Genomic DNA, 14827 nt, shown 5'->3' with positions numbered 1-14827 from the left:
AGCACGGGGATTACAAGCGTGCGCCACCACGCCCGGGTTCCGACATTTCTTAATGTGGTTTCCTCCTACCTCGTCTTCCTCCTCGTACATGCTAGTAAGGTTGTTAGTGAGACCTTCGTGTATGGACATAGTGTTATTTGGCCTGTTTCCTTCCACAAGCCTCCTTTCTCCCTCCTTGCTTCCTCTTCCCAACCCCTTCCACTATTTTACTGGTCTCACTTCTTATTATAAGAAGTTCTCTTTCTTGCCTAGTTACACTTTCCCATAGGAGAGAAAACATATGACCCTTGACTTTATGAGACTGGCTGATCTCAGCAGAATGTTCTCCAGTTTCATCCATTATATTACATTGTAAAAATTTTCCTATACACAAAAGAAGTACGGAGATGAATAAATACTCATGGCCACCATCCCACATTTAACCGATCTACAGGACAGCCATATTCATTTCGCATCTTTTAAGTAATAATGCATTACAGAGACACAGAAAGTCCTCTTTGACCCCCCCAATTCTCTTCTCCTTTCCCCAGTTGGTGTATATGATTTCTACCCAAACTTTAACATTTTTACAACATGCACAGGTATCCACAAACAAAAGAGAGTGCCGTTCTGGGAGTTGTAAATGGTCTCTTAGCATTTGTTTATGCATCTTGCCTCTGGAAACCATCTGTGCTGTCTCTGTACATTGGTGCATCCATTCTCTCTACATTGTATTATTTCACTTCATGTATGTAGGGATTCCACCACTGATGGGTGTTTATGAGGCTTTCCATTTGGGGTTTATGTAGTGAACATCCCTATGGAGTTTCTTTGGGCATAGATACAAGAAATTGTATCCCTAGAAGGGAAATTGCTAAGTCGGTGCCTCTTCTATCTTAACTAAGCACGAGTCACTCACTGAAGACATAACTTTTGCAGCTGGTTGTGTGATAGCAAACCTAGCATGAATTTCTGTTTTTCCTTCTTCGCCATTTCAGAAATAGAAGATTCATTCTTACCACAGATCTTAGCAACCTCAGCATATGATTTTTTTCCTTAAGCCATGAACTTTCACTTTTTCATATAAGCAAACACTTTTCACCTTGCCTTTGGCATAACCAAATTGATAGCATGATTACTCTTGTGCTTTGGAATCATTATTCCATAAAATAATAGATCACCTCTAAGAGTCACTGAACACAAGCACTGCAGTTATCAACCTGATAGCCCAGATGGCTGGTAATAGGCAGGTAGTGTATACAGTATGGATACTGTGGGCAAAGGATTGATTTGTGTCTCAGGATGGATGGAGCAGACAGTGCACATGTCCATCATACTACTCAGAATAGAATAGAGTTTAAAACCTAGCAACTATTTCTGGAATTTTCCATTTAATGTTTTCAGGCCTTGGTTGACCACATGTTTTGGTCAGCAGTCTCATTGCTATCATCCAAAACAGCTGACCACCACAACTTAGAGGAAGGAGGACTTCTTTGTTCACTGTCCTGGAGATTGCAGGATTCAGTGTATGCTGAGCTAGTTATGTTGGCGGGGCTCGGCGCATGGCAACGGGAGGCAGAGAGAGAGGGGGAGAGCAAGGCCCCTGTTCTCACATCATGGAAGCCAGAAGCAGAAAGAACAAGCAAGGGATTCAGTGACACATGCATCGTTCCTAACACCACACCCCCAGTGGACCCCGTCCTCCAGCCAACCTCAACTACCTAGGTTACCACCCAGTAAATCCATCAGAATGGATTCATCCACTGATGAGATTACAGACCCCTGACTTCATTATATCAACTCTGAGCATTAATATATGAGCTTTTCATGACATTCTATTTCCAAACCATGACACGACATGTAATTGAAATTTCAGAAAACAAAACCTCAGGTCAGAAGGGACTACTGTACTGTCCTACCGACACCTCATAAGCATTCTTATTTCTGCAGTCATGGCCAAATCTGGTTTAGTCACACTTTCTAGTGTTGCTATTTTGGAGGGTTTGAAAAAAATGCCTCCTTGCTTGATTGTTTAAATTCTCTTGCTCTGTACTGACGTTGAATATTTTCATATTTGTATCTCTTCTACTGTGATTTAATTCTCCCATTTTTTGTCCCCATTATCTAATTGGGCTATTTGTCTTTTCCTAATTGATGTGTATATTTAGCCTTACAAAGGAAAGAGATTCTGGCACACACTATAACGGAGATGAATCTTGAGGACACGGTGCCAAGTGCATAGCCAGGCACAAGAGAACAAATGCTGTTTGTCTCCACTTTTATGAGGTGCCTCGAGTGGTGACTTCACAGAGACAGAAATTAGAGTAGTGATGGCCAGGAGGCTGGGGGAGAGGGCAGCAGGGGGTTGTTTAATAGGGTCAGAGCTTCAGTTTGAGAAAATGAAAAGTTGGGGAGATTGATGGTAGTGATAGTTACACAATATTGTGGGTGCACTTAATGCTATGTAGCTGTACACTTACATTAAGTGGTTAAAAGGTAAATTTTATGTTATGCATACTTCCACAATAAAAATAAATCTTATGCACACAGTGAGATACATCTTCACGTCTACTAAGGTAGCTATCATCAGAAAAGACTATCGTAGCCGGGCGTGATGGCCCACGCTTGTAATCCCAATGCTTGGGAGACTGAGACAGAAAAATTGGTGGTTTGTTTTCAGTCTTAGCTACTTAATGAGGCCCTCCGCAACTTAGTGAGACCCTGTTTCAAAATAAAGAATAAAAAATAGGGCTGGGGGCTAGATATGGTGGCGCACGCTTGTAATTCCAGTATTTGGAAGGCTGAGACAGGAGGATCGTGGTTTGTGGACAGTCTCAGCTATTTAATGAGGCTCTTTGCAACTCAGTGAGACCCTGTTTCAAAAGAAAGAATAAAATATATGGCTGGGGTGTAGCTTGGAGGCAAAATGCCTGGGTTCCATCCCTAATACTGCAAAACAAAAAAAAAAAAAAAAGACAATTGAAAATCACTGTAAGACCATAAAGAATTTAGAGCCTTCATACACAGATGGTGGGTATATAAAAAGGTACAACTTAGAAAATAGATTGGCATTCTTTATCTTGTGAAATGTAAAATTCCTCTATGATCTAATAAGTCTGCGCCTAGACATATACCCAAGAGAGATGAGAACATATATCCACACACAGACTTATACACATGTCATGGGAGCATCGTTCATAATATCTAGGACTTGGAAACCACTTGACTATCTATCAGCTAATGAATGAATAAGTAAAATGTGGTATATCCATATTATAGTATTTGGGTAATAAAAAAGGAATGTAGTACAGAAATATGTTACAACCTTAATGAACTATAAAACCATTATCCTAATAGAGAGAAACTGGACACAAACCGCCATAAATTATATGACACCAATTATATAAAATGTCCAGAACTGGCAAATCTGTAGTCTGGAAGTAGGTTAGTGATTGTCTGTGACTGGGAGGACGGATGGGCATTGGGGATGGCAACCAAGGAGTACGGGTTTCTTTTGGGAGTGATAAAAATTAAAATTAGATTGTTAAACTGAATTATACTCTTTAAAAGGGTGAATTGGAGCCAGGTGTGGTGGCACACACTTGTAATCATAGCACTTGGGAGGCTGAGACAGGAGGATCATGTAGGTTCATTGTATAGGTTTAAAGCCAGCTTCAGCTACTTAGTGAGGCTCTCAGCAACTTAGTGAGACCCTGTTTCCAAATAAAATATAAGATAGGTCTGGTAGTATATCCCGGAGGTAGAAAGGCCCTGAGTTCCACCCTCAGTACCACCAAAAAAAAAAAAAAAAAAAGGGTGAATTGTAGAGTATGGAACTATATCTTAACGAGACTTGCTGAAAAGTTCTCCTGCCACTTTCTCATACATCGTGTGGGGCGAGCCACGTCGCCTCTCTGTGCCTCAGTATACACACCTGCAGAGAATGGATCTGCTTAGTATCACTGCAAGGATCAAAGAAGTTGAATCAGGTCAACTGCTTAGAACGTGGCCTCCTTCACACCAAGCTCTCAAGACGGCTTGGCTGGGAGAATAACTAGAGAAACTATTTTAGAAATGTTTTCCCTCAGTAAATTTTAGTTAATTGTTGAGGAATGTCCATCCATCTTCCTTCCTTCCCCTTCCTTCCTTCCTTCCGTCCCCTTCCTTCACTTCCTTCCTTCCCCTTCCTTCCCCTTCCTTCCTTCCCCTTCCTTCCTTCCTTCCCCTTCCTTCCTTCCTTCCGTCCCCTTCCTTCCTTTACTTCCTTTCTTCCCCTTCCTTCCTTCCCCTTCCTTCCTTCCCCTTCCTTCCTTCCCCTTCCTTCCTTCCTTCCTTCCCCTTCCTTCCTTTACTTCCTTCCTTCCCCTTCCTTTCTTCCTTCCTTCCCCCTCCTTCCCCTCCCTCCCTCCCTTCCTTTCTTCCTTCCTTCCCCTTCCTTCCTTCCTTTTTCTTCCTTTTCCTTCCTTCTTTCCTTCCTTCCTTCCCTTTCCTTTCCTTTCCTTTCCTTCCTTCCTTCCACCTTCTTGCCCCAGCAATAGGAACTCACCATAGTAGCCTAAGGGCCCTTTCAGAAAAACACAAAAAAGATCTCAGACCCTTAAAAAATCACTCATCACAATTAATCAGGGTTGAATGGGCACTCGAGCCTAGGAATAAGTTTTTGTTTTACCAGAATTCTAAGCTGAAACTTGTTTCTTTCCGTGGTTCTCATTTTTTAGCCTTAGAAAAAGAGAACACCCCGCATTTCTGGGCCTCTCTGCAAGCAGAAAAGCTTCCAGTAAAGCTCATATCCACCAAGCAGCACGATGCGTTTCAGATTTTCATTTCCTCTTTTAAAAAACAAATATGTGAATAATATTACTTTTCAGGGGAATGTCTATGAGAACTCATAATTCTCAGGTTTTAAATGGAGAAAGGCAGAATGGAGCCCTCACGTGCAGTGCAGCCATAAAGGGGGCCTGGTCCCCCTGGGAGGACATCGCAGCCCAGGTCGTTAAGCCACACCTCCTCCCCCGCTCCTCCACCGGCATCTGTTCAATAAAAGGGGCCACTATCTTCAGAGACTATAAATGGCGCATGTTAAAGTTGGGTTCTGATTGCTCTCATCACAGCGCTGCTGGCTCCAGCCTGCCGGGAGCGAGGAGAGGGGCTCTGTCTCGCAGACAGGGGAGGCCGATGCTGCCCAAGGTGCTGTAGGGTGTAACCTGGGGAGGCCTGGGAGAATGGGCTCCAACAGGCCAGCCTCCACACGTACCCCCAGCTCCAGGCACACAGCACACAAGCCGGACAGAGCCACAGGTGCCCACCCAGCCTCGCCACTCCTCCACATCCTTCCAAAAGCATGAAAGCCAGAACAGTATGGCGATACGTGCGTATGCCCATGTTTACAGCAGTGCAATTTATAATTGCCAAATTATAAAACCCATCTAAGTGTCTGTCAACAGATAAATAGATGTAGAAAATGTGGTGTGTACACACAATGGATTTTACTCTGCCATAAAGAATAAGTTATAACATTTATAGGAAACTAGGTGGAGCTAAAGAATATTAGGCTTAGTGAGATCATCCACTCTCAGAAAGGCAAAGGATGTGTGTGTGTATCTGTGTGTGTGTATCTGTGTGTGTATCTGTGTGTGTGTGTGTGTGTGTGTGTGTGTTTTGTATGTGGAAGCTAGAGGGAAAATAAGAACATAAAGGACTTTAGATAAACAAGGAGAGAGGCCAGCTAAGTAGTGGAAAGAGGGTTGGGGAAGGGAGGTGGGGAGGAGGAAAAGGAGGACTGAGGAAGGAAGGATGGTTCAAATAATGTTACGTCCATTTAGGAAAGTATCCCTACCCACCTCACTAACATGCATGGGGAGGGAGCAGAGATCTAGAGGGAGGTATACCACATGCTGTGTGCACGTACACAAGCCAGGCATGGTGGTGCATGCCTGAACCCCATTACCTGGGAGACTGAGACAGAGGGTTGCAGGTTCTAGGCCAGCCTCTGAAACTTAGTGAAACCCCTTCAGCAACCTAACCTAGCAAGACCCAGTTTCAAAAATATAAAATAAAAAGGGCTAAATGAATGATGTGTGTATGTATGCCTCTACCTTCTTATACCCCATGAAGATGTATGACAACAGTGCACCAGTTTAAAAAAATAAAAAGGGTAGAATGCCCCTGAGCTCAATCCACAGTATTACACACACTCACAAACAAACACACACACATACATACACACACAGTTACAGGTGCCTTGAGAAAGGCCTTATCACCCACAGTCAAGCAGAGTAAAGCATTTGCTTTTTATGGCTGGTGGAAATCCAGAGCTAAACATATATCAGCCTGTTTCAAGGAGAAAGGGAAGGAGCTCCTGGCCCCGGAGCCTCCCTGCGCTGGGCATCTCCTGGACCTCACACACATGCGTGCTGCTCTGGCCACCAAGCGGCTCATGGAACCCAGAGCTCAGAGGGGCTGAGTTTTACCAAGCTCAAGATTAAGAACTCAGTTTCCCCATCTTCAAAGACCTCATTCAAGTGCTGGCCCTCAGCGGAGCAAGGCACCCAAGGGGACACTTTCTTTGGAGCCTGAGTTGGTCCTGAAGGTCCAAGTCAAGTTGGTGAACCAAAGAGGTGAGGCTCAGTCCTCAGATAGAAGGAGCTGGCCCAGGAAGTGCCCAGGACAGAGAGGGAGCTGTTGCTGAGTTTGCGGTGTCTGGTCCTTGAAGCATCCTTCTAGGTTGAGTAGGAAGAGAGGTGGTCTTAGACACATCTGGTAATCATAAACCTTTGGGAAAGATGATGACCTTCCTTAAAGCAGGGGCGGGAAGATAGATAGAAAATAGGCACCAAAGGAAGGCTGTTAAAAGATGTGGGTGACAGAGCGAGCTTTGGGGATTGGGGTCATAGAGAAGCATTGCATAAGGGATAGTCACCCTGCCTATGCACAAGAACTGTAGACAGAAGGAGAACCGACTCCACCCAACTCCTTCAGAGGAACAGCAAGAGGGCAACCTGAGCTAGAGAAGCGTTAACTGTGCCTTCCTCAAGAATTACAGTTTTATAGCTTTTTGTTTTGTTTTCGGTACAGGGGATGGAACCCAGGGGCATTCTACTTCCGAGCAATACCCTCAGCCCTATTTTTTATTCTTTATTTTGAAACAGGGTCTCACTGAGTTGCGGAAGGCCTCACTAAGTAGCTGAGGCTGTCCACAAACTGTGATCCTCCTATCTCAGCCTCCCTAATGCTGGGATTACAAGCGTGCGCCACCACGCCTGGGTCCAGTTTTATAGGTTTTAAGGAGACTGCTAAATCAAGCTTGGTTAGTGAATGTTGCCATTAAAGTTTTTAGGAGACACAAGTGAGGAAAAATAAGGTTTAAGGTGTAATTGTAATATAACTTGTTTTATGAAGGCGCATTTCCTTTCCCTAATTATAGGATTCGGAGTGTAGGAGATTTTATTCTGGTGTTGAGTTAAACCGTGTTGTAGGTGGGATTTCTGCAGCCTTAGTTGTTTGGGTGAAATGGCTTCTTTCAGCCAGAAATGGGGGGAGATGGAGGGTAAGTGGGAGGAGAAGGGAGAAGAGGTGGAGGAAGAAAGGAGGAGGAGGGAGAGGAGGGAGCAGAAGGAGAGGGAGAAAAAAGGAAGAGAAGAACGAAGAGGAAGGAGTAGAACAAAAAGGAGGAGAGGGAGAAAGAGGAAGAGGAAGAGGAGAGGGCTTTAGGAAGTCATTTCCTTTCCACACCTCATTGGGGTATTTGTCAAGAGCTAAAAGCAGCCAAAATAAATGCACAGTGTCTGTGTGTGGCTAGTGACTCTCTGTAGGTGGCTCCGCCCTGCCTTAGGTGTGAAAAGACACTACCCGCAGGGACCCTCTCGGGTACCAGGGGCAGCTCAGAGCTGGAGCTGCCCTCTCCTCTCTTTTTGCCTTTGGTTGCCTGGGGCCTGGGGAACACTTCATTTCTTTGTTTTCCCCCTACTACTCACCTCTAACCTCACCGGCATCCCCCCTTTCTTCTTAATTATGACCAAATGCAGAGAACACAATGGACCATCTTGACCATGTTTAAGAACACACGCAGCCTTCATCGCCGGCCAGTTTCAGAACTCCTCATCTCCCCGTAGGCATCAAACTGAAAAACCCCTTCCCCATCCCAGCCCTTAGCAGCCGCCATTCTTCCTACTCTTTGTCTCTTGGACAAAGAGTACTGCATACAGGTGGGATCCAGAGTATTTGTCTCGTGTGTGTGTGTGTGTGTGTGTGTGTGTGTGTGTGTGTGTGTGTGTGTGTCCGGCTTATTTCACTTAGTGCAATATCTTCAAGGTGGTTCCATGTTGTAGCCTGTATCAACATTTCCTTCGTTCCCCTTCCCTCTGGGATTCTCCTTCCCCCTCAGAGAATGACTTTTGAAGTCATTGATGGGGCAGAAGGTATGGAAGACGTCCAGGTGAGGACTGCTAAGCCTCACCAGCAATTCCTCCAGCTCCCTGTTTCCCAGCTGTGACCTCTGTGTGCACCAACATTGCTGCCCACATGCAATAGAACACATACCCGGCCACGATCCCAGCAGTGGAGGTGCAGCCTGTGTCCAGTGGCACGCTCCCAGGGCAGGCAGCATTCCCCCAGCAGGACTTAGAGTTCCCACTGCTGGGTCTCAGCCCAGGAAGCACAGCAAAGGTGCGAGACAGGAGCAGATGCAAGGTTCTTTTCACATTTGAGGTCAGCACAGCGGCATCAAAGGAACCGCACCTGAAAGCCTGACCTCTGTCTTCACAAAGTCAATTGCAAAAGTGTAGGACAAAGGAGATGTGACTGGGATCTCTGAGTTTTTTTTATCATGAGATACAAAAAATTTAGGAAGGTGGGACGGAGCTAACAGAGGTGTAATCTGGTGGCATAAGAACACAGAAATAAGCCAGGCATGGTAGTGTGCACCTTTGATCCTGGTATTTGGGAGGCTCAGAGACAGGAGGATTGCAGGTTCAAGTTCAGCCTCAGCCACTTAAAGAAGATCTCTCCTGCTGCTTTCAGACTATACCTAGGACATTTTGTCCATTTTAAGAATAGTAGTAACTGATTGGAAAATTACAACTAAGGATGGGAGAGATTGAGAATCATTATAGCAAAGAACAGAACAAGGAGAAATTTTAGAATTTAGTTCAGTGCTTCTACATTGGTGAAGCCATCGGCAGGTGCTGAGATGGGAGACTGGCTCGCTGTCCCGGGCATTTGCCATTGCCCACCAAGGAGACAGGGGCAGCAGTCACAGCTGAAGGTATATGGTCTTGCACGTGCCAGGTGCTATCGTAAGCAACTATGGCAACTTGACACTTCACATTCACACCCCACCGTGGGCACCATGGCCTTTGTCCCTCCTGCATGCATGGTGGGCCTAACAAGAGAAGCTTTACTCGCTGGGACTGGAAGGAAGGTCCGGTTGGCCCCACTGAACTCAGAGGCCCCCGGAGATATTACAGGCATTTCTGAACAGTGTACTGGCATAGTGTGGTCTGGTCTGGTTTCAGATGGCATTCGGGGCTGTCTTAATGAGTGAGGAAGAATAGTGGCTGTCCAAGCTGGCTGTCCATAGTTCAACCTTCTTTGTTAAGTAGAGAGCTCCTGAAAGCTAGGGTTTTTTTTTTTGTTGTTGTTGTTGTTTGTTTTTTGTGGGTCTGGGGGTGGAACCCAGGAGCATTTGACCTCTGAGCTACATCTTCTGCCCTATTTTTTATTCTTTATTTTGAAACCGGGTCTCACTGAGTTGCAGAGGGCCTCACTATATAGCTGAGGCTGTCCATGAACCGCGATCCTCTGGTCTCAGCCTCCCGAATGCTGGGATTACAAGCGTGCGCCACCATGCCCGCCTAGCTAGGGGTTTTTAAGGAAGGACAGGAGAGTGAGCTATGCTTACGGGCTCATTCGAGAACCACACAGGAGAGGGTCCTTTGGTGTCCTTGAAAGGAAATTCTCAGCCCCATTTGTATCCTGAGGAATCGTGATTGTCAGCTGCTCAGCTGCTTTCCAACACCGTGAGGCTGACACACAGACAGGGCCCAGGTCATCGACACATTGGGAAGATGGATGAAGTTTTAGAAGAACACTCTCAGGTGCCAGCCTGAGCAGTTTTCATAATCTCATGGCCCACAAGGTACTGTCCTCAAGATTTGCCATTTCTACTCTGGAGGGCCTACAGTCTCTAGAAGGCCAGGGGGACCTGATTTGGGCAGATTTATGCAGAGAATAGAGAGTCCTTTTATAAACATTGTTTAGGCAGCTAGTACTACAGTAACAAATAGCCCCAAGTTCTCTGCAAATATTGTATCTGTCAGCTAGTACTGCAGTAACAAATAACCCCAACATTATCACAATGCCTTACAACAGAGCCACTTTCTCATGGCAGAGGGCCAGAAGCAGGGAGAATCAGAGCCAAACCTCACAACCACATCTAAAGCTTCTGCTGGGGCATAGCCAGCAAAGCATAAGGAATAAAGCATGTCCCATGACAACATGCTGGATGTACAATCCCACTAGAGAGAAAGAGTGACCAGCTGGGAATGATAATTCATTCTGCCCCTGGGGAGTTGTGCAGAAAGCTTTCTGTATGAAGGCAGACACTGAACAATGACTGCTCTAATACTCTGGAGCTAGCCTCTCCCCTTTTTCTGGGCAGGTGGGTGGCAGGCCCATGGAGTCCCTGCTCAGCGACGTGTGAGAAGGGCGTCCAGCATCGGGAGGTGACCTGCGTGTACCAGCTACAGAATGGTACACATGTCGCCACACGGCCCCTCTACTGTCCAGGCCCCCGGCCAACACCAGTGCAGAGCTGCGAAGGCCAGGACTGCCTGTCCATCTGGGAGGCGTCAGAGTGGTCACAGGTAGGTGACTGGGATTGTTGGGGGGCCAGAACTACCAGGAGGGCCTCAGATCTCCCTCCACAAGACTTCGCAGTGTGGTATTTGTAACACAGCCCCATGTATCACAGTCCCCACCCCCACCCACTATGCACAAGCTCAAAGTTGTGTTCTAGCACATGTACTTGTATGTGCGAGGTACACCCCCAGCTGCACCCTCAGACCATTTTTATTGTTTATTTTGAAACAGGGTCTCGCTAGTCGGCTGAGAGTCTCATTACGTTGATGAGGCTGCTGAAACTACCGCTTCTTTTATCTCAGCCTCCCAAACGCTGGGATTACAGACATGCGCCATCGTGCCTGGCTTCTAGCCCATGTATTTTAAATTTCATCTGAAATAAAAACATGGCAAAAAATACAAAAACACCAGCTAGGGTTAAAGAAAGATTTAAAGAAACAAGAATAACATGTTTTAGATACTTTATGTGTTGACATCACAGAGGAAGTACTATTCATTCCATTTCTTAGGAAAATTCTCACATAAAGGTTGGCAGATAGGTAAACAGACAGACACCAGTTGACCTTTTGATTCCCTTTGGGCATGTCTGAACTGTAGCACAGTCGAGTGGGAAAGTTGGTTTTCCACGCTTCCTTTTAATGCCACAGCAGTCTTGGTAGATTGCAGGTCAGATGCTGGGAGGGACGGCCTCTGGTATGCAAATCAGAGTTCCACATCTTATGCCATAAAACATGTTGGCAAGGGCCAATGAAGGCCTCAGTTTTAACTTTGCAAGTTGTTCCTGGAAACATCATTTTATCTCCGGCGAATGCTGTCCCCCAAGGTTCTGCACTGACGTTGCTTTAACGATGTTGATTATTTGTCTGTAAAACAAACAGAAAAATCTAAATAAAGGGCAGGCTTCCCTCAGGTCCTCCATCAAACCTGTGGTCTAGGAAATTCAAAGAGATTAGGTCCAAGACACTCTTCAGTGCGGAAAATATTTTTAAAACTCCCCATGATTGCCAAACAGTTGGAATTATTTTGAATAAAAAAGTATTCAGACCAATTTTAATGAACAAAAAGTGTGTCATTGGCTGCTCTGAAACTGAGTTGAATTTTCAGACCTATCTAAAATGGACCCATTTAAAGATCTCAGTCCTTAGCCTCCCCTTTATGATGTCTTAGGAAAAGGTGAGAGCTTAAAATTTGTGTTGATTTTTAGTGTATACTAAGATGTATGTATGTATGCATATATATGTATATGTGTGTGTATATATATATCTTATGTGTACTTATATAAAGTTTAACATCAAGGGAACTTTATTTTCTACTTTCAAGAAGGGTAGAGACATATATATAGCCCCATTCTCTCTCCCCAACCTCAGGTGAACCTTGAGGCCTGAATCACCCAGCTTTTCATCTCAACAAGATGTATGCTTTAACTAGAACATAAATAAAATTTCCATGCAGACTCTTTCTTATGGGAAAAAAGCCTCTTTGCCAAAAACAACAAGCTAAAAATTATCGGTTATTATCATTAGAACATTGGTGATCACTATATTTGAAAAAAGTGAATTTTTTTCAAGAGTTAAAGAAATTTCTCAGAGAGCGCATCTGGGTGCATGCCGCATCCTAATGCTGCACCAATCAACCTAGTTCTGGCTCAGCCCTGGCTTGAGCCACCTTCTTAAAATTCAACTTGGGATAAAATTCTATTTTCATGCGTTGCTTCTGAAGCTGGTATTTCTTCTCCTTCACTGTGTGCTGAAGCTTCTCTAGCCCTTCTGTCGGAAACACTGGCTTTCATTTTTCATGACAGATTTTATTGACATGAGGACTTTTTGCTTTTTTATGGTGTTGGGGATTAAACAAAGGGACATTCTACCTCCAAGCTACAGCTGCAGCCCTATTTTATTTTTTATTTGGAAACAGGCTATAACTCAGTTGCTGAGAGCCTAAGTTGCTGAGACTGGCTTCGAACCTGTGATCTCTTGTCTCAGGCTCCCAAGTCCTGGGATCATAGGCATGTACCATCGCACGCCGCTTGACGTGATGCCTTTTATTCAGCCAGTGGTGTTGATTACTTTTCCTACTCCCCCCACCAGCTTCTTCCTGACTTCATTAGGAGGCTCAATTATGCAGCAAAGAGAGGGAGACAGCATCTCTTTTCCTCGGCTTCTAGGACAGAGAGAGAAACCACATTGCCCTCCCAGGCCTCTCTGGAGGTGGCGTCAGCCCGCAGTGCCTTCCCCGAGGCCAAGGCTTCAAGGGAGTGGGCATTGGTCAGAGAGGCTAAGCCAGGCTTAGCGGTCAAGACATTGGCTGGACAGTCTATGGCTGAGCTTCAAGGGGAAGAGCGTGGAGTGAATAGGCAGGAGCTGAATGGGTAGCAGTGGCAGCTGAGGCTCCGTTAGATTAGCTTGTTTTAGAAGCCTCCTCGCTACCAGGAGCAGGTCACGTGGATGCTGTAGCAGGGCGGGGCCACGAGACAAATGGAAAAGCGGTCAGGAAACCTTGGCCAGAGAAGCAGAGGTAGGCCTTCAGTGCAGTGACCCGGGGTCCCTGAGGCCGCTCTCCTGACTCAGGAGGCTCTGTGTGTGAAGCCTGCTGTGGACCGTCCCCTCCCAACCAAGGTCCCTTTAAACCAGCCCCTCAGCCCTCGCAGGACCACACATCTGTGCTCCCCAGCTGCCCCAGGCGACAGCAGCACCAGCTCTGCAGCGGGTATATCCCTCTAAAACAAGCCAGTATATCTTAGTCTCAAACCGAGGGGAGCTGCAGAGAGCCAGATGACTTCACAGGAAAGAGAGAACTACAGAACACTTGGGGAGAATGTTAATAACAAATACCAAGAATAATATTTGCTCTCTATGGATGTCTTTTCAGTGGATGCAGTGAAACTTAAAAAGTTGAGGCTGAGTGTGGTGGCACACACCTGTAATTCCAGTACTTGGGAGGCTGAAGTAGGACTATAGGTTCGAGGCCAGCCTCAGAAAAGTAGTGAGACTCTGTTTCCAACTAAAAATATTCAAAGGGCTGGGTGTGTCACCCAGGTAGAATGCCCCTGTGTTCAATCTCCAGTAGCCTCTTGTTTCTCCAAAATGTTGAGTTTGTTACAACTTAAGAAAGCCCCCACCTAGCCTGCCATGCTTTGGGCAATTGAGCAGTATGGAATCTCTGTGGCAGGATTCAGCCTGCGACCTGGGCTCCCTGCCTTGTGTGCTGTGTCTGTGGTGGGGACAGGGCTTTGCAGGGGCCCACACAGTGCTCCATACCCAGAAGCAGAGGGAGGCCCCCTGGTACACAAGCTGTGTTCCCCCCATAATGACCCCCTCACCACACTCATGTCTCCCCCAGGTAAGGCTCAGCTCTGCCTGGGCTCCCAAATCTACCCGAATTTTTTTTTGTGTGTGTGTAGTACTGGGGTTCCTGGAAAACCTTCTACCTCCGGGCTACACTCCCAGACCTATTTTTTTAATTTAGTTTTATTTGGAAACAGGGTCTCTTAAGCCAGCGTGGCTGACTTCGAACCTGCGCGATCCTCCTGTCTCTGCCTCCCAAGCACGGGGATGACAAGCGTGGCCACCACGCCTGGCAATCTACCCAATTTTTGGAGATTCTTGAGCACACTGACGAGCCAACGCACTATCCCTCCCCACTGTGGGGTGAACCAGGGGCAGGTTCCAGACCTGACCGCAGCACCTGCTGCCCTGTGCCCTGACATCTCTATTACAGTTTTAACAGCACTTAGGGTCCTTTTCCTCAATCCAAACTATGATTTGTGGAATTGAGAAACTAAAACTAATAGCTCAGCTATAGCTTTAATGATTCTTTATTACAAAATCAGTAGGAAATAGACAGGGAAGAGAAGAAAAGCAGCGTGCCTGGCACACACGCTGGAGAGCCCCAAAATGGAATTCTGCCCCCTCTCTCTCTGTCCTCAGCCTTTAATACAGATTTTGTATTGCATGCTTTTATCAGCGTTACCAGAGTAACAGGCTAGTAACTT

General features: G+C 45.9%; 1 protein-coding gene across 2 annotated transcripts in view; it reads left to right on the top strand.

Moving 5' to 3' along the window:
• The window catches only part of ADAMTS17 (ADAM metallopeptidase with thrombospondin type 1 motif 17), a gene marked incomplete at both ends in the record, with an annotated part of 311118 nt that overhangs the window by 276596 nt on the left and 19695 nt on the right, over positions 1 to 14827 (top strand). For both annotated transcript variants that reach the window (XM_080692601.1, XM_080692600.1), the window contains one exon: positions 10637 to 10841. In XM_080692601.1, coding sequence (XP_080548727.1) covers positions 10637 to 10841 — 205 coding nt within the window. The remainder of the gene's footprint in view (positions 1 to 10636; positions 10842 to 14827) is intronic.

The sequence above is a fragment of the Muscardinus avellanarius genome (assembly GCF_963383645.1).
Source record: "Muscardinus avellanarius genome assembly, chromosome: 3".
NCBI classification, from domain to species: Eukaryota; Metazoa; Chordata; class Mammalia; order Rodentia; family Gliridae; genus Muscardinus; species Muscardinus avellanarius.
This window is presented reverse-complemented; position numbering and strand designations above follow the sequence as displayed.